The sequence below is a fragment of the Lolium perenne genome, chromosome 1 (assembly GCF_019359855.2).
Source record: "Lolium perenne isolate Kyuss_39 chromosome 1, Kyuss_2.0, whole genome shotgun sequence".
NCBI classification, from domain to species: domain Eukaryota; kingdom Viridiplantae; phylum Streptophyta; class Magnoliopsida; order Poales; family Poaceae; genus Lolium; species Lolium perenne.
In genome coordinates this window covers 141,484,297-141,506,677 of record NC_067244.2, presented here as the reverse complement: position 1 = coordinate 141,506,677, position 22,381 = coordinate 141,484,297, and the positions used below count along the sequence as shown (strand labels likewise).

At 43.5% G+C, this 22,381-nt stretch overlaps 1 protein-coding gene across 1 annotated transcript; it reads left to right on the top strand.

Moving 5' to 3' along the window:
- The first annotated feature begins 642 nt into the window (after nt 1–642).
- Nucleotides 643–1,476, top strand: LOC127297224 (uncharacterized). Its single transcript, XM_051327541.1, has 3 exons — nt 643–749; nt 819–1,025; nt 1,121–1,476. Exons 1-3 carry the CDS (start codon nt 687–689, stop codon nt 1,439–1,441), a joined length of 591 nt encoding a protein of 196 aa, XP_051183501.1. The 5' UTR covers nt 643–686; the 3' UTR covers nt 1,442–1,476.
- The last annotated feature ends 20,905 nt before the right edge of the window (nt 1,477–22,381 follow it).

The following is a 22,381-nucleotide window of genomic DNA, read 5'->3' as shown; positions in this document are numbered from 1 at the left end:
TGACTATTATGTTGCTTGGCTCAAGGAAAATACTCGTTGGGAGGTTAATGCACCGGCATTCACACAACAAGAGACACTGGAGCTACCCAATCCTGATTTTGGTGACATTGCCAACCTCCAGTACAATAGGCTTATCAGGGATGGTCGGCCAGTTGAGCTAGCCCCAGTGCTCCGCTTTGTGGTAAGTTTGCAAAAAAATTCATTTTGATGACACCAAATCAAAATATCAACCACCAAGTCTGCAGCCATCATGTGGCCTGACTACTTGTTTATCCCACATATAGTTTCATACTGAAGCATGTCACACTTGTTTCTAAGATAGACTAGAGTAATTAAATAGCACGTTGTTCTCAGTCCAAGTGCAGACATAATTTAGTTCAGTACGATATAAATGTCTGATAAAACTAGTGAATATAAACAAAACTTGCTATATTTGACAGAGTGCTTCTTCAAAATAATAGCCATTTATACCATGTATACTTCAATACAGGCATTTGATCACAGATCAAAACTACAGGGTTTCTACCAAACTGCCTATGTTTGATAGAGGAAACACACTTTTCTACCAAACTGCCTATGTTTGCAACTCTGTGTATTTAGTGCCCATGTTGTTATTACCTGCATAAAAGTGATGATTTATGTGTTATTTGTAGCGCGAGGAGCTCGTTAGGCACAACATTGACGCGATGGAGGTATTGGCATTACCTCCGGGACGACGGTCCGACAAAGCACTTGCAAGATTTGCTAAGGTATGTCACAATAGCATCTTGCCTTCTTTTTGTTAAGTTAATCTCATATTGTTATTTCTAATGTGACAGACTAGCATTGCTCGTGTACGTTCATTGGTCGCGATCCTTGGTTGCCGTTCTATGGTGGACACAATGCCTAGCGGCTCGAGATCAAACTTGGCTTATGGAGAGAGCACGAGCGGTCAGAACGTCGAGCTTGAGGATGATATCGATGAGGATCCAGTGGATGTGCCTGAGGAGGAACTCGAGGCTGAGGTGGATGACTTCTTGGGACGGGTATGTGTTTGTTAACACAAACTCTCATTTAATTGCATCATGTGTTGGACTCTCATTTAACACAAACTCTCATTTGCTAACCATTTCAATTCTAGGCTGAATATGCGATGGAGAGGGAGGTGGATGGACAAGATCATGACGAGATAAGAACTTCTCATCTAGAAGATGCTCCAGAGCCGATTCGGCCTACTCAGCCTCGCGACTTTGGTCTCAAACCGAGGAGGCCTTATGATCGTTGGACTCCGGAGCAGAAGACAAGATATCAGCGTCTTCGGCCACGCCTTAGGCGTCCAGCTGTCATCGAAGAGGATGAGGATGAGGAACATGCGGCAAGGAGGAGGAAGAATGAACAACGCTCGAAGGCCAATCACGAGCGCCTCTCAAGAAATGTGAGACCTAAGGGCCAAAAAAAATGAGAACTGCCTTGATGTGTTGTCCAATTTGTCATGAACTATGTATGCATGTACCATGTTAAACTCTGTCATGAATTTGATGTTACGTTTTACAAATTATTGTGAAAACATTGTCTTCGGTACTGTTGAAATATTATTGTGAAATATTACAACAATATTGCTGTGAAATATTGCTGTCACAGTTTTGCTGTGTGTATGTGAAAATTTGAAACCACGCCGCCGTGATCCCTGGCGTCATGCTTGGAAAACACGACGCCGCGTCCGCGGGCGTTATACACTTGCTCTGGTCCTTGTGAGATTCAGGCCCGAATACAGCGTCCATGGCGCCCTTGTCCACGGCGTCATACAGAAGACGTGTGGCGCCGCTCGCGACGGCGCCACAAATCCAACCTATGGCGCCCTTGTTCCCGGCGCCATACATGCGAACTGTGGGCCAGGGCCGTCCACGTAGGAAAATAACACAACGCCGCGGTACGTGGCGCCGTGCTGCGAAACCTCGACGCTGTGCGGTTAGGCGCCATGCTAAAGAGTTAGACGTCGAAATAATTTCATCCGGAGTTCATTCTGTGAAATACTTAACAACAAGGATTATTTTTGTGTAAATCGCGCATACATTCAATTAGCTAACTATAGATCTTTAGCAAACACTGCTTTTCTCATTTTCTCCATTTACAAGACACGTTCGATACATTATATTAGCGATAATTAATTTGTATAAGATAAACTTTTGATATAAAAGTGGGATCCACATACCTTTAGAAGTAGCTTAATTGTATAAGGTCGACTTATATAAGCTGGAACTCTATGCTCCCTCTATTTTAAAATGCATCTTACACATATTTTAAATTTAAAAAAATTAAAACCAAAAATTCACATGTAAATCTTCTCGTGCTACACGCTTACAAAGTTGTTTCATAAAAAATCGACTTATCATGTGACATGTGTAAAAAAGACAAAACTCAGTGCTAAAAATAATTCTTTTCACAAGATAAGTTTTCTTTTTTTATATAGATCACACAAAATATTAGTTTTTCGTGAAATTTGACGAACGAACATATATTATGAAGATGTACATGTAAAATTTTTTGTTAAATTTTTTTCACATTTCAAAATATAAGTTTTTGGTAGAGGGTGCATACGCATCCGGGAGCCGAATTGAATTTCCGGGAACTCTCGTATCTTTCAGAAGTACACATGTAAGAGAGTAAATAACTGATCGCAATCCAGCGGGCACGTTCACGCTCAAGGGCGGCAGCGCGCGCGGCTCTTAGAAGCAGGGGCGGAGGGAGGGGGCGAGCAGGGGTCCCGTGACTTCCTCTTTCTTTGCCGAGGCCGAGCTGTGAACGCCCATCTACTAATCGTCTTCCAGCAGCTTCTCTAAAAAAAATCCAATCGTCTTCATCTCGTAAATATTCTAGTCGTCCCCTTTCCCTGATAAAATAGATCTGATTTTCTCCGGTCGATCTGCCAATCTGCCATGGAGCTTACCGCCGCTCATAAAGTACACGGAGCGTCGAACAGGGCATGGAGTCAAGCGATGTTGTTCATGCCAACTGCCGCACCATCGTCTACCTTCCAAGTCGTACTCATCCAACACTTAGAGCATCTTCAGTCATGTTCCTCAAACGATGTTTGGGAGACAGCAGATAAAATATGGAGAAAAACGTGTTTCAGTTACATCCTCCAAAGCTAAATAGCATCTCATTTTATGTCCGGCGTTTCCGGTAAAGACTCTATACATAGAGTATCTACCGAGGATGTCGGACACAAACAAAAAAGTTAAGACCATGCATGCAACCCTTACTTCCCACATGTCATTCTCTTTTCCCACACTTTCTCTCACCTACTTTTCTCATATGGGGTAGTCCCCTCTATTAAGAGCATCCCCACTCGTTGGCGCTCCCCACACCCAAATCCGGCGAAATTTTCGTCCGAATTGAAGGAAGATTTGGCGTGGGGAGCGCCGAAGTTCCAGCCGTCCCCCCCGGCAGGAAACCCCAACCTCGACCATTTGACATATTTCAAACAAATTTAACATAAAATTTAACATGTTCGGCGACCAAAAGTACGAAAATTGCTGAAACAAATTCAGCGATAATCAGTACAATGTTTAACAAGTGCTGAAACAAATGAAGCACACAATTTCACAATTTTTCAAACAAATTAAGATAGACTAGTTGTCGTCGGCGTTGGCGTTGCCTCGGAGCCTCCATATGTGCTCCACCAGATCATCTTGCAGCAGCTGATGCATTGTAGAGTCTCGAATCTCCTGGCGCATAGCAAAGAAGGCGGCCCATGATGGAGGCACCTGGTGATTAGGCTGTGTAAGAGGACCCTCTCTCTCATATGGTGCTTCTTGCTCAGCCAGAGGAACCGGATGCTTTCGCTCATTTTCAATAATCATATTGTGTAGGCACACACAGCAATTCATCACCTCCCACATCTGATCTTTGGACCAAGTCATAGCGGGGAACCGGACGACAGCAAATCTCTGCTGGAGGACACCAAATGCACGCTCGACGTCTTTTCGGCAAGCTTTAGGACGTTGATGTCATTGTTGGATCCAGGCATACCAAAGAAAGAGTGCCAAATCCAGAGATCATGGGTAGCCACTGCTTCAAGTATCACAGTGCAGCCTTTTTTGTGACCCTTGTACATTCCCTGCCACGCAAACGGACAGTTCTTCCATTGCCAATGCATGCAGTCAATGCTTCCAAGCATCCCTGGAAAACCCCTAGCTTCATTTGTTGCAAGGATCCTCTGAGTGTCTTCGACAGTGGGTGATCTGAAGTAATAGTCCCCGAACACTGCTATGACGGCCCTGCAGAACCGGTAGAAACAATCAAGGGCGGTGGACTCCGCCATCCGAAGATAGTCATCTGCAGTATCACCGGGAGCTCCATACGCCAGCATCCTCATAGCCACTGTGCACTTCTGCAGTGACGAAAATCCAACCAAACCAGTGCAATCCGCCTTGCATCTGAAGTAGGGATCAAAGTCTCGGATGGCATACACAATTTGCAGAAATAGCTTTCTGCTCATCCTGAAATGACGCCGGAAAACACTCTCACCGTGCAATGGATTGTCGGCGAAGTAGTCGGCGTACAACATACAATAGCCCTCCATTCGCTGTCTCGGCTTGCACTTCCGGCGACCTGGTGCCGACCCACCACGTCGACCAGTTGCCAGTCCGGCGTACATGCTTGCCAAGCAACCGAGGATCATCATGTGCTCGTCGTCTTGGGCGGCTGCTGCCATCTCTTCTTGCATAAGCTCGACGAACATCTGCTCCTCCTCTTCGTCCGAGTCCATGGCCGGCGAGGAAAATGGACGAACACCTGACGGGCGTGGTCGAGGCAACCCGAGCCGCGAGCGACGAGGAGCCGGCCAAAGTCGGAAAACAGGCTGGCGGAAGAGCAGCTAGATAGGCCGTCTTCCAAAGACGGCGGAATATAGGCAGGTGGGGAAGGGGGGGCGGCGGAATCTGGGCAACAAGCCGGCGGGGTGGTGCCGGCGGCGAGAGAGATACGAGGGGTGGGGGAGATTTTGAGCGACGTGGCGGTGGGGTTCGTGCGTCGAGTCACCGACAGATCGGGCCCTTCCCCGCTTTTCACTCGTCCGGAGTCCCCGAGCGCGCCCCGGGGGCCCGGGGATGGCGTGGGCTCGCCGGATGGATGAAGGGCCAAATCCGGACGAAAACGAGGAACCGGGGGCGCGACTGGGCCGAATTTCGCCGTCCGGATGGGAAAAACGTCGCTCGGGGGCCTCGTCGGGGGGACGAGTGGAGATGCTCTAAAATGCATGCATCCCGACGCCGTTTGAGGTACGCGGCTGAGAAAGGCCTCTCTTTTTTACAAATTTTTAGTCTCTTTTTATCTGAAGCTGTCTCCAAACGTTCTCCAAATCGTCGTGTCGAACGTTTTTTAAGGGACGTGACTGGAGATGCTCTTAAATCTGGAGGTAACCCTGGTAAATAGTAGTGTTCTAGTTTTCTTTGAGCACTCGTGTGTACAATTATCAAATCTAGTAGCTTGCCAGATCAGCAACATTTTGTCGTGCTAGTAAAAATTTCAACATTATTTTTATCTATAATCTATAAATAATTTTTTGATACTTCCTCCATCCGTAAGAGGGAGTAGTAAACTTATGCATTAGGTGTAAATGGTTGATTAAGGGCTAATCTAGAGATTATTTAAGAAAAAGAAACTTGTGTAATTTATATGAACACTGAACTTTTTTTGTCTCTGCCGTTGCCTCGCGCCCCCCCCCCCCCCCCCTATACCGAAATCCTGGCTCTGTCCTGCTCAAAAGTGAAGTTGCCAGGAAAAATTGGTGGTGGGCCTTGGCAATTTTTGGCAGGCTAGCAAAAAATAAGAGTTTTCATCCACTGTACATTTGAAGATCCAACAACTCTTCAGCGGATATAACTAACCATTTCTATTGCTTGTATACAACCACAAGAAGTTTATGGGACACCATAAAAAATGTTCTCCTAAGGTGAAGCTCCCGCTATGTATGTGGTATCTATAAGAAGTATTACATCCGCTCCAACAAATAAGACTTATAAATTTAATCAAAAGTTAAAGCTTACTAAGTTTGATTAAATATAAAGAAAAATAAAAATATCTACATAGAACATCATATGGCGACCCAAGGATCAAGGTGGCCTAGGTGTGTAAGTGGTTGTAACATCCCAAATTTCAATAAAAGAGAGAAGAAGAATTCCAGAGATCCAAAATTTAGAACCAACAAAAACTTTTATTTGCATATAGTGTCATGCATAGGACTTGTGCATTTGAGTGATATGCCATGATGATTGTTATTGTGTTTATGTGCTAAACCCTAAAACCCTAAAGTGATCAAGTGAAGAACACCAACCAAATAAATCAAAAAGAGAAAGAAATCAAATAAGAACAAAACCCTAAAACCCTCACTTATGGTTTATGCCATTTTTGTAAATCTTTACCCTAAATCATTTTTGACCTTCACCATTAGTTGGAATATGTTACTAAACACTTATCCCAACTTTTGGAATCAAAGAAACACAAATCAAATCAAATTAAAACTCAAAATGGGATCACATATGATAATGGTCAAATCTGCCATTTATAATCTGGTCTCTACTTTGAGCCCTTGCAATTCTAATTTTTCAAACTAAATTTTCCCAATTCTTTGCACCTCATCCAAGAGCACATCAAGGTGAACAACTTTGGTAAAGACCATCATGCCAAAATCATCTTGGATCAAAAACTAGGCTCATGCAAAGTTGAGACTTTTTATTATGTGGAACAATCCCCAACTTTGCAATTTTGCAATTCTTTGATTTTTAAAATTCCACCACCACACATGATTGTCTCTGGTCATTTACAACTCAACCAAACAAACCACTTTCAAATTTTGCAACCATATGAACTCAATCCAATTTTGCAAGAATTTGAATTGGGCAAATATGGAACAAATCAAAGACACTATTGTGAATAGTTTTGGCCTAACCCTAAGCCACCACTGACCTCTACCTTGTCCCCTGATCGCTTCTACCTCTATTACACCAAATAAGCCTAGAGGGGAGCCATGCATGCCAAGCTCCAACCATGCCGGCCATGGCCATGATCACTCCCCTCTCCTCTTTTCTCTCCACCGCAGCCTCGACCACCTTGCCAAACTTGCTCCCCTTGGTCCCCTGAGCACGCCAGTAGGCGCCGTTCGTCGAGAGGTGGACCACAACACCATGGCCAGAACGCTCCCACGACGCCCACGTGTGACAGGAGCGGCATGGCCATGCCGTGCCTGTCGGCCGACGCGCGCGCCACGGACACGCGCCGCCTCGCAGCATCCCTCCCTCCCTGGCCCCCTTTTCTTCACCATTCGCCTCGCCGCGCCACCACGATCCCTCTAGACACGCGCAGGACAGCAACCCTGGACCGCCGCCGCCGGAGACGAAGAAGTGATCCCGCCATTGCCGCGACAGACACGGAAACAATGCGAGCACACGAGACGCCGCCCGACCGCGCTGTCGCCGCCAATAGCTTCGCCTGGACACGCTGAACAGCCCTGCGCCATCGCCTAGCTCCCTAGCTCGCCGGAATCGCCGCACCATGGTCGACCCTAACCCCGCGCCTCAGCACCCTCCTTCGCCTATAAAAGGAGACCTCCCCTCACCGATTTCTTCACACCATCATCGTCGCCTCACTTCCCTCGATCTCCTCGACCACCTTCTCGCCTCGATTAGCCACCGGAGCCTCCCAATTTCATCATCACTGCCGAGCGCCGCCGCGGAAGCTCGCCGTCGATTGGAGCCCTCCCCGGAGACGCCGCTAGTACCTGGAGAACCGCCGTCGTTGACATCTTCCTCGAGCCTATTGCCAACCCTAGCTGGAGCAACGGTGAGCTCGCCGGACCCCTACCCCCGCCGTGTCTGTGGCACGATCTCGCCGGAGATGACGACGGCCCTGCGCCGTCCGATCCATGTCTAATCCAACGCCTCTCAATCCCCCGTACCCCTTCGCTGTTTAAGACAGGCTAACAGGTGGCCCCCACCCTGTCAGCAAGCCCACGCGCACTGGATGCGTTGCTGGGCCATTTTTCTCTATTTTAAATCGTTTCAGCCCACTTCGTTTTCCCGCCGGCCCTTTTAATTCAAATCCCGTTTAATAAATTCAAATCAAATTCAATACTGGCTCCAACTTTGAAATTCAATAGAATCTGTTTCGCTTGGCCAAATTTAACAAATTTTATATTGTTGGAAAGCTACTGAAAAGATCTACAACTTGCCACTGGTCTCATTGTGAGATCTGTTGTAGAATTAAAGTGACAAAAAGATTAAGTCAGGGACTTTTGCATATTCATTTAAATCTTAAAAATCAACCAGAAGTGATATTTAGTTAATTCCAACCCTAATAGCTCACATTTAACTTGCACTAATTGTTTCTGCAACAAAATGGTGTGGTCACTTTGAATGATCATGCCCTAGTTTAAATAATGGACAATATGGCTAGTTTACTTAAGTGATATTGTCCAAAACTATTATGCAAATTGTATGAAGTGTTTCACTTCATTTAAATCTTGTCCCAAGTACTCTCATATGAAGTTTGGACCACTGGTCAAATACTCTCACATGAAATACTTGGTGATATTAAATCGTTTGTAGAATTATTAAATAGTATGAGGTGGTCTACCTCATTTAAATTATTTTCTCAAATGATGATGATGAATGGTTGACTTAGGTCAACATGAACTCATGTAGGATTGTTTGAGAAATTAAATCTTAAAGAATATTCAATGAGAGGAAATTATTTCTCAAGAACTATATGGAAACTATCATTTACATATGTAATGAGAGGAAATTATTTTTCCTTATTCAAGAAAACCAATGCACCAAATTGTTTTAAGTGTGTGACTAGAATAGTCTGTGTGAAGTGATGATGTGCTTAGTATAGCTCTTGAACTAGTTGAGTGATTATACCTCGTATTCGAATTTAGACGCGAACACCGGAGAATACCAGGAAGAGGAAGGCTTCTACCAAGAGGAGGAAGAGGAGAACCTTGATCACTACCAAGGCAAGCTAATATTCTTGCAAAGTGCAAAGCCCCTTGGGGCAAGGCACCATTAGTCTTACCTTTCTTACCACAAGCCTATCCTAAGTTTTTACTTTACAAGTTTTTACTGGTTTATTTCAAGAGTTACTTTTATAGTTAACTTTGGTCTAAGTTAAAGAAGGTTACTAGAGTAGCAAAGTTAGTCTCAAGCTAGCCAAGCAAGATAGCACCCCTCATGATTAGTGCTAGTGCTAAATATTAAAACTTGACTACTCTAGATGGGAACTTGTGACTTGAAATGAATTTTGAAACCTTGGAATGATGAGTCATTCCATTGATTGAATTTTGAAGGTGAATCTGACCAAGAGAAGATGGTGATTTTTGATAAAACTGATATTGGTTTGAATGCGATACCTTTCCAATTTTGAGTACCCCCACAATACCTGATTATGGGTAGGGCTTAACTGCAAATTTATGCATCTTAGTATGGGTTCCCTCTGAACACACATCATATGGGTTATGCCGAGGCTGCCTCCGTTGTTGAGAAATCATGTGAATTGAGGTGAATTGTACGGCCAAGCCCTGTGCAGTTCCCAGGTTGACAGTTGGTCTTCACTGGGAGGCCAAGCTCATGGGGAGAGGTGCTCATACTAGGGTTTGTAAGTTAAAGGTTATGGTTGATGATCCGCGTACTGTGTTACGATGATTCGGGGTTATTCCGACGGATGAAATCAAATGTTGTGGCACAAGTGTGCAACCTCTGCAGAGTGCAAATCTATTCGAATAGCCGCGTCCACGGTTACGGACGGTTGGAAAGGCCATACAGTTTCCGGTGTCAGATTTCTGAAAATGATGGTGAAATGGTTGGTGAATTGGTGACTTGTTGTGAATCACAACAAATGTTGTGGGAATGACACTAATGTTCCCACTTGAGTTAGTTAGCACATGAATAAGTTTTTTTCTCAAATACTTGTGAACTAAAATCAGCTTTATGCAAGTAAACTAGAGCTTAGCACCCCCTTACAAGAAATGTTAGCACTTACACTAGTATTAGTTTGCGAGTACTTAAAGTACTCACGACTTTGTCCCTGGCTATTCCAATGGCCAGAGTATGAAGATGAACAGAACTACCAAGGAGATGACCAGCAGGACGCCTACGACAACCAGGAGTCTTCCGACGTCAAGCGTTGGCCTGTGGACTAGAGAGTCCATTTATCTTTTCGCTTCCGCTATGAACTTGTGTTTGTTCGTTGATCAATAGATCAACTATTCGTGTAATATGGATCATGTGATTCAAATTGTAAGACAATATGGTTTGTAATGAATGATGACTATGATACTTAACTATTATGCCTCGCAACAACAATATTCCTGGGATTGCGATGAATGACATAATAGGCATCCGGACTTAAAAATCCGGGTGTTGACAGTGGTGGAGATAAAAAAATAAGTGTTTACTCAGCAAGTGGCTTTTTAAACTGCTAAATGAACAGGGTGTATGGCAAGAGCTTATAAAAAACAAATATATTCATTTAAAATCGCTACACCAGGTTAAAGCAAACCCTATGGATTCCCCTTTTTGGCGCGGTTTGATGAAAAAGATGATTTCAAACGCGTGTCCTTCACGGTAGGTAATGGAGAAGAAACTCGATATATGGCTTGGAAATACGCCTCTCTCCCAACAATATCCCTCCTTATCACCAGTAGAAAAAGAGGCTTCAGTCCCGGTCCATAAGGGCCTTTAGTCCGAGTTTTGAAACCGGGACTGGACATTCGGGATTAATTCCTCAACAGTTTAGTCCCGGTTCAAATGTACACCGAGACCAAAGGCCCGACCACGTGGTGCAGTGTGGTGACCTTGCATACCACTGCATGTTGTAGTATGCCAGTCGTTGATATAACATTCGTGAAGTATCAATCTGCAAATATTACATCCCTCAGAGTAGTACAACAGAACATAGCTGGTCCATAACTCATTCACATATTATTACAAACCAAACATATACATCATCTCGGAGCTCGTCCTGGGTCCAAAGAGGTTTACTCCTAGGTTCGAGGTGAACCCATCTTAACTTACAATATAAGAGTATTAGCAGGTTATACATTATTCCACTCGAGCAGCTAAGTACTATAGTGTTCGCACTGCTCGGTTACCACTATTACTCCGGTAGTATAAGCTTGTTATCCTTCGGAAGCCTCCCTGGTTCCGTAGACGATAAGGTAGTCTACGCCTTCTACCCCGCCTGAGAGGTCTGGCTCCTCATAGCAGATCTCCTCTACTCCGTTTTGTCCGTCAGTTGCCTCCTCGAGGTGATTAAGACAGTCTAAGCAAGGGATTATAAGAGGTATGAGTACGAGCGTACTCAACAAGTTCATATTAGGAAAGAGGTGTTTAATGCACTAGCTACGATATTAGACCAGAAAATCTAATACCAATGCATGTTTCTATAACCATTTCTTCAAAAGGTTGCTTTTATTCAGAAGAACTATGTCCGTCAGCCTTCACCGGTTTACTAGAACTTCATGGAGTTCCTTTCCGGCAGCGTTCACAGTTCCAAATCCCGGAACAAGGAGTGACAGGTCACGATTCATTACACTCTGTAGAGGTGTGTTTCTTTACCCATAAGAGATCCTAACCTTGGTGCCAACCGGGCAGCTTTCCCGTCCACACTTCCATGGTGTGAGGCCCGGTATAAGGTCCTAGTCAAATTATACTCCTTCGCGACCTCGCACACCCACCCTTTGTTGCAATTCTGACCTTGGGTCCTCGCCGGCCTACATCACTTGGATGCCTTCCGACCTCGACAACTATCAGGTTTCACGACCTCGATACCTTCGTCGATCGTTGCAACCCATCATAGACCGCATTACCGTGGGGACTTAGGGCTCCCCAACCACTCCGCTTGTCCCTCAGGATCAAGTGACTACGGTAAGAGCATCCGTTGATGTACGAGAGGAAGAAGCACAATTGACTACTCCGTCCCACTCCAGATCTTATGGTTAACACGAGTTTTACGATACAAGAATCACTGGACGACATTTATTGTTTAATCCTAGATGGATACAAACCCTTGCAATGGAACCTCCACCATACTCATACCATGGTCCCATTGCCCACCATTTAGTCATCATAGTTATGAAGATAGTAATTTTACTTTTCATGCAAGAGTGATAAGTATACTAATTTGCAAGTAATTTGGTAAAAATACTCAAATTGAAATGAGCAAGCAATGAACTTGCCTAAAGACTGCAAAGTGTTGTAGTTCGATGGTGTGGACTGACCCTGGTCCTTTGTTTCTGAAACATAGCATCATTGTCCGATAAGGGCAATGGTTAAAGAAGCAAATATGCATGCTTTCAGCTTTTAGGGTTTGGTCCCCCCTTCCCGGTGTTTTATTATCTCATGTCAGAGGTGATTATTAAGAACAATTTAGGGATACTCTTTAAGAGTAAAATACTACCTTGGAATATTGCCAAGGTGTTTTTAAGTCCAAAATAATTTATGGACTTATTTTTTCATTAAAAATATAGAGTGTGATTTTTAATGATTATTATAATATTTATTCCTTGCATTTAATTATGAATTAATTTTTAATTGTCTCAAAAATTCCATTTCATAATTTATTATGATAGAGAATTTTATTCTGAGTGGTTTACATATTTTTACTTATTTTTCTAGAGCTATATTTATTTTATAAATTTTTGTGAAAGTTTTTAATTAAATGGACATTTATGAAATGTCCAAAATGCCCTCGGGCCCACCTGTTAGGGTGAACCCGAGTGGGTTGGGCTCAACCCCCTCGGCCTGGTCTGGCCCACTCGGTCGCCCTCACTTCTTCTCCTCCCCGCGTCTAACCCTAGCACTCATCTCTCTCTCGCGACGCCGTGGTCGCCAGTGTGGTCGCCAGTGTGGTCGCCGATTTACCCTGGCCGTCTCCGGCGGTCTCCGGCGACGAGATCAAGTGCGTTCGCTTCGCCTTCCGATGGCGCACAAGATCGTCCGCGTCGATCTGGAATTGGTGGCCCTCCTCGCTCGCCCCCAACCCTGCTGCAAGTTAGGGTTTGTGGTGCTCATGGCGATTCGCCGCTCGCCGGCGTTCCTGGCGGTGTGTGTGCCTCGCCTAATGGTGGTGGAGCGCTTGCGCCTGGCGATGCTTGGCTTGACCGCGGCTGGCGTTGCCGTGGCCAGGAAGTGCCACCGTGCCGCCACGGTGACGTCGTGGTGCTGCTCCAGGTACGCCCCTCTCTGCTCCTTTTTCTCCTCCTCATCTTCTCTAGCCTGAGCTGCGGCTGCTTCTCTTCATCTTCTCTAGCCTGAGCTGCTGCTGCTCCTCCTCCTAGAGATGCCATGCCGTGCTGTGCTACTATTGCCATGTGCTGTGCCATGGTTACTGCGCTTGCCCCTGTGTGTGCTGCTACGTGACTATGGCTGCCTCGGTTACTACCATGGTGTGCTAGCTGCTGCTGCTCTGCTTGCCATGGCGATCTATTATTGTGCTTGTACTGGTGCTCTCCTCTCTCTAGCTTATGCTTGTGTGCTTGCCATTGTTTCTATTGTAACTCATGTGTAATTTCTCATGAGCATCCTGTGATGCTCATGGCCTGCTAGGTTGCACTTGCTATGATTCTGGTCATGCTACAGTCTATTCAATTGCTTGCTTGTTGGGCTCTGGTTGTTGCTATGGCTTAATTATATGTGTGTGCCATCCATGTATGTATCCCTGGCTTGATTACTTTGAGTAATCCTTGTTTGAGCAAGGCTAGTGATGTGTGCTATTCTTGTATAGCTTGATCCAGTGGTTCATCATGGATTTGGTGTGCTTCTGGATACAATTATAAAGTTATTAATTCAATTTCTGTTTATTCAGTGATGGCTTGGTGTATTTCTTCAGTAACTGGTTAATTCCTGATACTGGGCTTGACTCTAGCAAGCTCTAATCATCTTAGGATCATCATCTGCTTGATGGTTGCTGGTTGTGCTTCTGTCTGTGCCTTGTGGTGATGCTCTCTGTATCTATGTAGCATCTCACCATGTACCGGTGACTGCTAATGCTTAATTAAGCATATACTGATGCCTGGAGTGATCCTTTGGCTCATTTGCAAGTGTTGCAGTTACTGGTTGCTTGTGTAATTCATTTATCTGTATAGCTTATCATGATTTAATTGATAAATGAGATGAACTGCTTGCAGTGATGAATCTTATGATTAATTTGCTTGAGCTAGAGGGATGCCAACCATTGGTTGGGGACCCTAGCTCACTCTTAACCCTCTTGGGTAATGATGCAGTGACTTGGGTGGATGATTGGTGGGTTTGAGGTGGCCCTGACAACATATTACTGTTGTCCAAGGGTAGTGATACGTCTCAAACGTATCTATAATTTCTTATGTTCCATGCTACTTTTATGATGATACTCACATGTTTTATACACATTATATGTCATTATTATGCATTTTCCGGCACTAACCTATTAACGAGATGCCGAAGAGCCGATTCTTTGTTTCTGCTGTTTTTGGTTTCAGCAATCCTAGTAAGGAAATATTCTCAGAATTGGACGAAATCAACGCCCAGGATCTTATTTTTCCACGAAGCTTCCAGAAGTCCGAAAGGGAAACGAAGTGGGGCGACGAGGCGGCGACACACTAGGGCGGCGCGGCCTGTTGTGTGGGCCCCTCGCATCGCCCCTAAACCTACCTCTTCGCCTATAAGAAGCCTTCGTCGATAATATTTCCAGTACCGAGAGCCACGATACGGAAAACCTTCCAGAGACGCCGCCGCCGCCAATCCCATCTCGGGGGATTCAGGAGATCGTCTCCAGCACCCTGCCGGAGAGGGGAATCATCTCCCGGAGGACTCTTCATCGCCATGATTGCCTCCGGATTGATGTGTGAGTAGTTCACCCCTGGACTATGGGTCCATAGCAGTAGCTAGATTGTCGTCTTATCCTAATTGTGCTATCATTGTTGGATCTTGTGAGCTGCCTAACATGATCAAGATCATCTATCTGTAATGCTACATGTTGCGTTTGTTGGGATCCGATGAATATGGAATACTATGCTATGTTGATTATCAATCTATCATCTATGTGTTGTTTATGATCTTGCATGCTCTCCGTTGCTAGTAGAGGCTCTGGCCAAGTCGTTACTTGTAACTCCAAGAGGGAGTAATTATGCTCGATAGTGGGTTCATGCCTCCAGTAAATCTGGGGTAGTGACAACAACCTCTAAGGTTGTGGATGTGCTGTTGCCACTAGGGATAAAACATCAATGCTTTGTCTAAGGATATTTGTGTTGATTACATTACACACAATACTTAATGCAATTGTCTGTTGTTTGCAACTTAATACTGGAAGGGGTTCGGATGATAACCTGAAGGTGGACTTTTTATGCATAGATGCATGCTGGATAGCGGTCTATGTACTTTGTTGTAATGCCCAATTAAATCTCACACTACTCATCATAACATGTATGTGCATTGTTATGCTCTCTTTATTTGTCAATTGCCCAACTGTAATTTGTTCACCCAACATGCTATTTATCTTATGGGAGAGACACCACTAGTGAACTGTGGACCCCGGTCCAATTCTTTACATCTGAATACAATCTACTGCAATACTTGTTCTACTGTTCTTTGCAAACATCATCTTCCAGACTATACATCTAATCCTTTGTTACAGCAAGCCGGTGAGATTGACAACCTCACTGTTAAGTTGGGGAAAGTACTTGGATTGTGTTGTGCAGGTTCCAAGTTGACACCGGAATCCCTGGTGTTGTGCCGCACTACACTCCGCCATCAACAACCTTCAACGTGCTTCTTGGCTCCTACTGGTTCGATAAACCTTGGTTTCTTACTGAGGGAAAACTTGCTGCTGTACACATCATACCTTTCTCTTGGGGTGCCCAACGGACGAGTGCTTTACCGTCACAAGGAAGCTACTTTTTGGGGCCGTTGCAATCCAACTCCCATGTCAGCAGCTCTTTTTCTGGCGCCGTTGCCGGGGAGATCAAGACACGCTGCAAGGGGAGTCTCCACCCCCAATCTCTTTACTTTGTTTTTGTCTTGTTTTACTTTTATTTATTACTTTGTTTGCTGCACTAAAACAAAACACAAAAAAATTAGTAGCTAGTTTTACTTTATTTACTATCTTGTTTGCCATATTAAAAACACAAAAAAATTAGTTACTTGCATTTACTTTATTTTTGTTATCATGACTAGTCCCATAGTTGTTACTCTATCACCTGAGGAATCGATTTTCACTTTTAAACAAGGAGGTGAAGAGAGTTTTAAAGAAGCTTGGTCTAGAATTTTTGATTCTTATAGTAAAACTGAACCTAAAATGACTCTAAGTTTGCTTCTTAGTAATTTTATTTTGGGCTTATTCTTCGTTATAGATATGCTTTAGATGCTGTAGTGGGAGGATCAAGCTTTTAATGCCATAAAGAAACTGGTTGCATCATCTAGTTCCACTAATAATTATGATCCATATCCCTTGTTAGTATTTATAATAGATTGAACACTCTTGAGACAAATGTATCTTGCTTAAAAGAAGGGTATGGTCGGATTCGTGAGCATTTTGATTATGCTCCAATAAACTCTGAACCATCAATGTGGGACCCCACTATTAAAGTTACTATTGATGGTAAATTTTTTGATGCTCGTTGTGATATTATGACTGAATTTTGCCTTATGCCTGAAAGTATTTACGAATCTTTGACGCTCTGGGGACTTACTGAAGGTGGAGAAGGAATAACTCTCACTGATAACTCTGTTATAATTCCTAAGGGAATAGCTGAAGGAGTATTCACCACCCTTCTTGGAAAAACGGTATCCACTGATTATCTCGTTATTGAATGTGTAGGTACAGGACAAATCACACTTGGAAGATCCCTGCTGAAGCTCTTCGGAGTAACCATAGATGTGGAAAAAGGCACTCTAAATTCCTCCGTACCTGGATGCAATCATATATTCCCTAAACCAAAGAGTAAGAAGGGTAGGCGCAGAGCCTCTGGTAAGAATGCCAATGCTTCATCTCTTGATAACACTTGATACACACTTTCTGCGCCTAGCTGAAAGGCGTTAAAGAAAAGCGCTTATGGGAGACAACCCATTATTTTACTACATCACTTTTGTTTTATATTTGAGTCTTGGAAGTTGTTACTACTGTAGCAACCTCTCCTTATCTTAGTTTTATTGCATTGTTGTGCCAAGTAAAGTCTCTGATGATAAAGTTGATAATAGATTTGGAATACTGCGCAGAAACAATTTTCTTGCTGTCACGAAATTAAGTCACTACATCTGTAAGTAACTCAGAAAAATATGCCAATTTACGTGCGTGATCCTCCGATATGTACACAACTTTCATTAGTTTTGAGTTTTCTCATTTGAGCAAGTCTGGTGCCTCTAAAAAATTCGTCTTTACAGACTGTTCTGTTTTGACAGATTCTGCCTTTTATTTCACATTGCCTGTTTTGCTATGTTAGATGGATTTCTTTGTTCCATTAACTTTCAGTAGGTTTGTGCAATGTACAAAAGTGTTAACAATGATCATGTCACCTCTGAACATGTGAATTTTTGATTATGCACTAACCCTCTAATGAGTTTGTTTCGAGTTTGGTGTGGAGGAAGTTTTCAAGGATCAAGAGAGGAGGATGATACAATATGATCAAGGAGAGTGAAAGCTCTAAGCTTGGGGATGCCCCGGTGGTTCATCCCTGCATATTTCAAGAAGACTCAAGCGTCTAAGCTTGGGGATGCCCAAGGCATCCCCTTCTTCATCGACAACATTATAAGGTTCCTCTAGTGAAACTATATTTTTATTCCGTCACATCTTATGTGCTTTACTTGGAGCGTCTTTATATTTTTGTTTTTTGTTTTGTTTGAATAAAGTTGGATCCTAGCATTCATTGTGTGGGAGAGAGACACGCTCCGCTGTTGCATATGGACAAATATGTCCTTAGGCTTTACTCATAATATTCATGGCAAAGGTTGAATTGCTTCGTTAAATTGTTATATGGTTGGAAACGGGAAATGCTACATGTGGTAATTGGTATAATATCTTGAAAAATGTGATACTTGGCAATTGTTGTGCTCATGTTTAAGCTCTTGCATCATATATCTTGCACCTGTTAGTGAAGAAATACATAGAGCTTGCTAAAATTTGGTTTGCAAATATGGTCTCTCTAAGGTCTAGATATTTTCTAGTAAGGGTCGAACAACAAGGAAGACGGTATAGAGTCTTATAATGCTTACAATATGTCTTTTATGTGAGTTTTGCTGTACCGGTTCATACTTGTGTTTGCTCTAAACAACCTTGCTAGCCTAAACCTTGTATCGAGAGGGAATACTTCTCATGCATCCAAAATCCTTGAGCCAAACACCATGCCACTTGTGTCCACCATACCTACCTACTACATGGTATTTCTCCGCCATTCCAAAGTAAATTGCTTGAGTGCTACCTTTAAAATTTCTATTCTTTATCTTTGCAATATATAGCTCATGGGACAGATAGCCTAAAAACTATTGTGGTATTGAATATGTACTTATGCATCTTATCTCTTATAAGTTGCTAGTTGAGCGATAACCATGTTCCTGGGGACGCCATCAACTATTTCTTTGTTAAATATCATGTGAGTTGCTATGCATGTTCATCTTGTCTGAAGTAAGGGTGATTTATCATGATCAAATGGTTTGAGTATGCATATTGTTAGAGAAGAACATTGGGCCGCCAACTAAAGCCATGATCCATGGTGGAAGTTTCAGTTTGGACAACAAACCTCAATCTCTTATGAGAATATTATCTGTTGTTGAATGCTTATGCATTAAAGAGGAGTCCATTATCTATTGTCTATGTTGTCCCGGTATGGATGTCTAAGTTGAGAATAATCAAAAGCGAGAAATCCAATGCGAGCTTTCTCTTTAGACCTTTGTACAGGAGGCATAGAGGTACCCCTTTGTGACACTTGGTTGAAACATATGCTATGCTATGATAATCCATGTAAATCCAAGCTAATTAGGACGAGGTGCGGGCACTATTGGTATACTATGCATGAGGCTTGCAACTTGTAGGATATAATTTACATAACACATATGCTTTATTACTACCGTTGACAAAATTGTTTCTTGTTTTCAAAATAAAATCTCTAGCACAAATATAGCAATCCATGCTTCCCTCTGCGAAGGGCCTTTCTTCTATTTTTATTGTTGAGTCAGTTTACCCATTTCCTTCTATCTCAAGAAGCAAACACTTGTGTTAACTGTGCATTGATTCCTACATACTTGCATATTGCACTTGTTATATTACTTTATGCTGACAATATCCATGAGATATACATGTTACAAGTTGAAAGCAACCGCTGAAACTTAATCTTCCTTTGTGTTGCTTCAATGCCTTTACTATGAATTTATTGCTTTATGAGTTAACTCTTATGCAAAACTTATTGATGCTTGTCTTGAAAGTACTATTCATGAAAAGTCTTTGCTATATGATTCAATTGTTTACTCATTGTATTTACCATTGCTTCGAATCGCTGCATTCATTACATGTGCTTACAATAGTATTGATCAAGATTATGATAGCATGTCACTTAAGAAATTATCTTTGTTATCGTTTACCTACTCGGGACGAGTAGGAACTAAGCTTGGGGATGCTTGATACGTCTTAAACGTATCTATAATTTCTTATGTTCCATGCTACTTTTATGATGATACTCACATGTTTTATACACATTATATGTCATTATTATGCATTTTCCGGCACTAACCTATTAACGAGATGCCGAAGAGCCAGTTGCTGTTTTCTGCTGTTTTTGGTTTCAGAAATCCTAGTAAGGAAATATTCTCAGAATTGGACGAAATCAACGCCCAGGATCTTATTTTTCCACGAAGCTTCCAGAAGTCCGAAAGGGAAACGAAGTGGGGCGACGAGGCGGCGACACACTAGGGCGGCGCGGCCCTGGCCCTGGCCGCGCCAGACTGTTGTGTGGGCCCCTCACGTCGCCCCTAAACCTACCTCTTCGCCTATAAGAAGCCTTCGTCGATAATAGATCCAGTACCGAGAGCCACGATACATAAAACCTTCCAGAGACGCCGCCGCCGCCAATCCCATCTCGGGGGATTCAGGAGATCGCCTCCGGCACCCTGCCGGAGAGGGGAATCATCTCCCGGAGGACTCTTCATCGCCATGATCGCCTCCGGATTGATGTGTGAGTAGTTCACCCCTGGACTATGGGTCCATAGCAGTAGCTAGATGGTCGTCTTCTCCTAATTGTGCTATCATTGTTGGATCTTGTGAGCTGCCTAACATGATCAAGATCATCTATCTGTAATGCTACATGTTGCGTTTGTTGGGATCCGATGAATATGGAATACTATGCTACGTTGATCTTGCATGCTCTCCATTGCTAGTAGAGGCTCTGGCCAAGTCGTTACTTGTAACTCCAAGAGGGAGTAATTATGCTCGATAGTGGGTTCATGCCTCCATTAAATCTGGGGGAGTGACAGCAACCTCTAAGGTTGTGGATGTGTTGTTGCCACTAGGGATAAAACATCAATGCTTTGTCTAAGGATATTTGTGTTGATTACATTACGCACCATACTTAATGCAATTGTCTGTTGTTTGCAACTTAATACTGGAAGGGGTTCGGATGATAACCTGAAGGTGGACTTTTTAGGCATAGATTCATGCTGGATAGCGGTCTATGTACTTTGTCGTAATGCCCAATTAAATCTCACACTACTCATCATAACATGTATGTGCATTGTTATGCTCTCTTTATTTGTCAATTGCCCAACTATAATTTGTTCACCCAACATGCTATTTATCTTATGGGAGAGACACCACTAGTGAACTGTGGACCCCGGTCCAATTCTTTACATCTGAATACAATTGATACGTCCAATTTGCATCACTATTTTGTATCATAATTTTCTGTTATTCATTGATATATTTCATGTTTGGACACAATACTTATGTTATTTCATCTATTTTGCATGTTTCATCATTATTGGAGGATCAAGCACCGGAGCCAGGATTCTGCTGGAAAAAGCACCGTCAGAATGCAATATTTCGGAAGATCAACTGTGGAAGGAAATTATACCAAAAATCCTATTTTCCCAGATGACGAAGGAAGCCGGAAGGAGGAGCCAGGTGGACCCAAGGTGGGCCCACACCACAGGGCGGCGCGGCCCATGGCCTGGCCGCGCCACCTGGTGGTGAGGGGGCCCCACAGCCTCTTTCGCCTCCTTTTCTTCGCGAAATCCTTCGTCCCGAAGACCTAAGCCACAGAGGATACCTCGCGAAGAGTTACAGCCACCTCTGCGGGGCGGAGAACACCAGAGAGAAAACAGCTCTCCGGCGGCTGAGATCCGCCGGGGAAATTCCCTCCCGGAGGGGGAAATCGACGCCATCGTCACCGTCATCGAGCTGGACATCATCTCCATCACCATCACCATCATCTTCATCATCATCACCGCCGTCTCCACCGCTGCACATCGTCACCGCTGTAACAACTTGGGTTTGATCTTGATTGTTTGATAGGGGAAACTCTCCCGGTGTTGATTTCTACTTGTTATTGATGCTATTGAGTGAAACTGTTGAACCAAGGTTTATGTTCAGATTGTTATTCATCATCATATCACCTCTGATCATGTTCCATATGATGTCTCGTGAGTAGTTCGTTTAGTTCTTGAGGACATGGGTGAAGTCTAAATGTTAGTATTGAAGTATGGTTGAGTAATATTCAATGTTATGATATTTAAGTTGTGGTGCTATTCTTCTAGTGGTGTCATGTGAACGTCGACTACACGACACTTCACCTTTATGGGCCTAGGGGAATGCATCTTGTACTCGTTTGCCAATTGCGGGGTTGCCGGAGTGACAGAAACCTGAGCCCCCGATGGTATATCGATGCAGGAGGGATAGCAGGATCTCAGAGTTTAAGGCTGTGGTTAGATTTATCTTAATTACTTTCTTGTAGTTGCGGATGCTTGCAAGGGGTATAATCACAAGTATGTATTAGTCCTAGGAAGGGCGGTACATTAGCATAGGTTCACCCACACAACACTTATCAAAACAATGAAGATTAATTAGCCGTATGTAGCGAAAGCACTAGACTAAAATCCCGTGTGTCCTTAGGAACGTTTGGTCATTATAAGTAAACAAACCGGCTTGTCCTTTGTGCTAAAAAGGATTGGGCCACTCGCTGCAATTGTTACTCTCGCACTTTACTTACTCATACTTTATTCATATGTTACATCAAAACCCCCTAAATACTTGTCTGTGAGCATTTACAGTGAATCCTTCATCGAAACTGCTTGTCAACACCTTCTGCTCCTCGTTGGGATCGACATTCTTACTTATCAAAGATACTACGATACACCCCCTATACTTGTGGGTCATCAAGACTATTTTC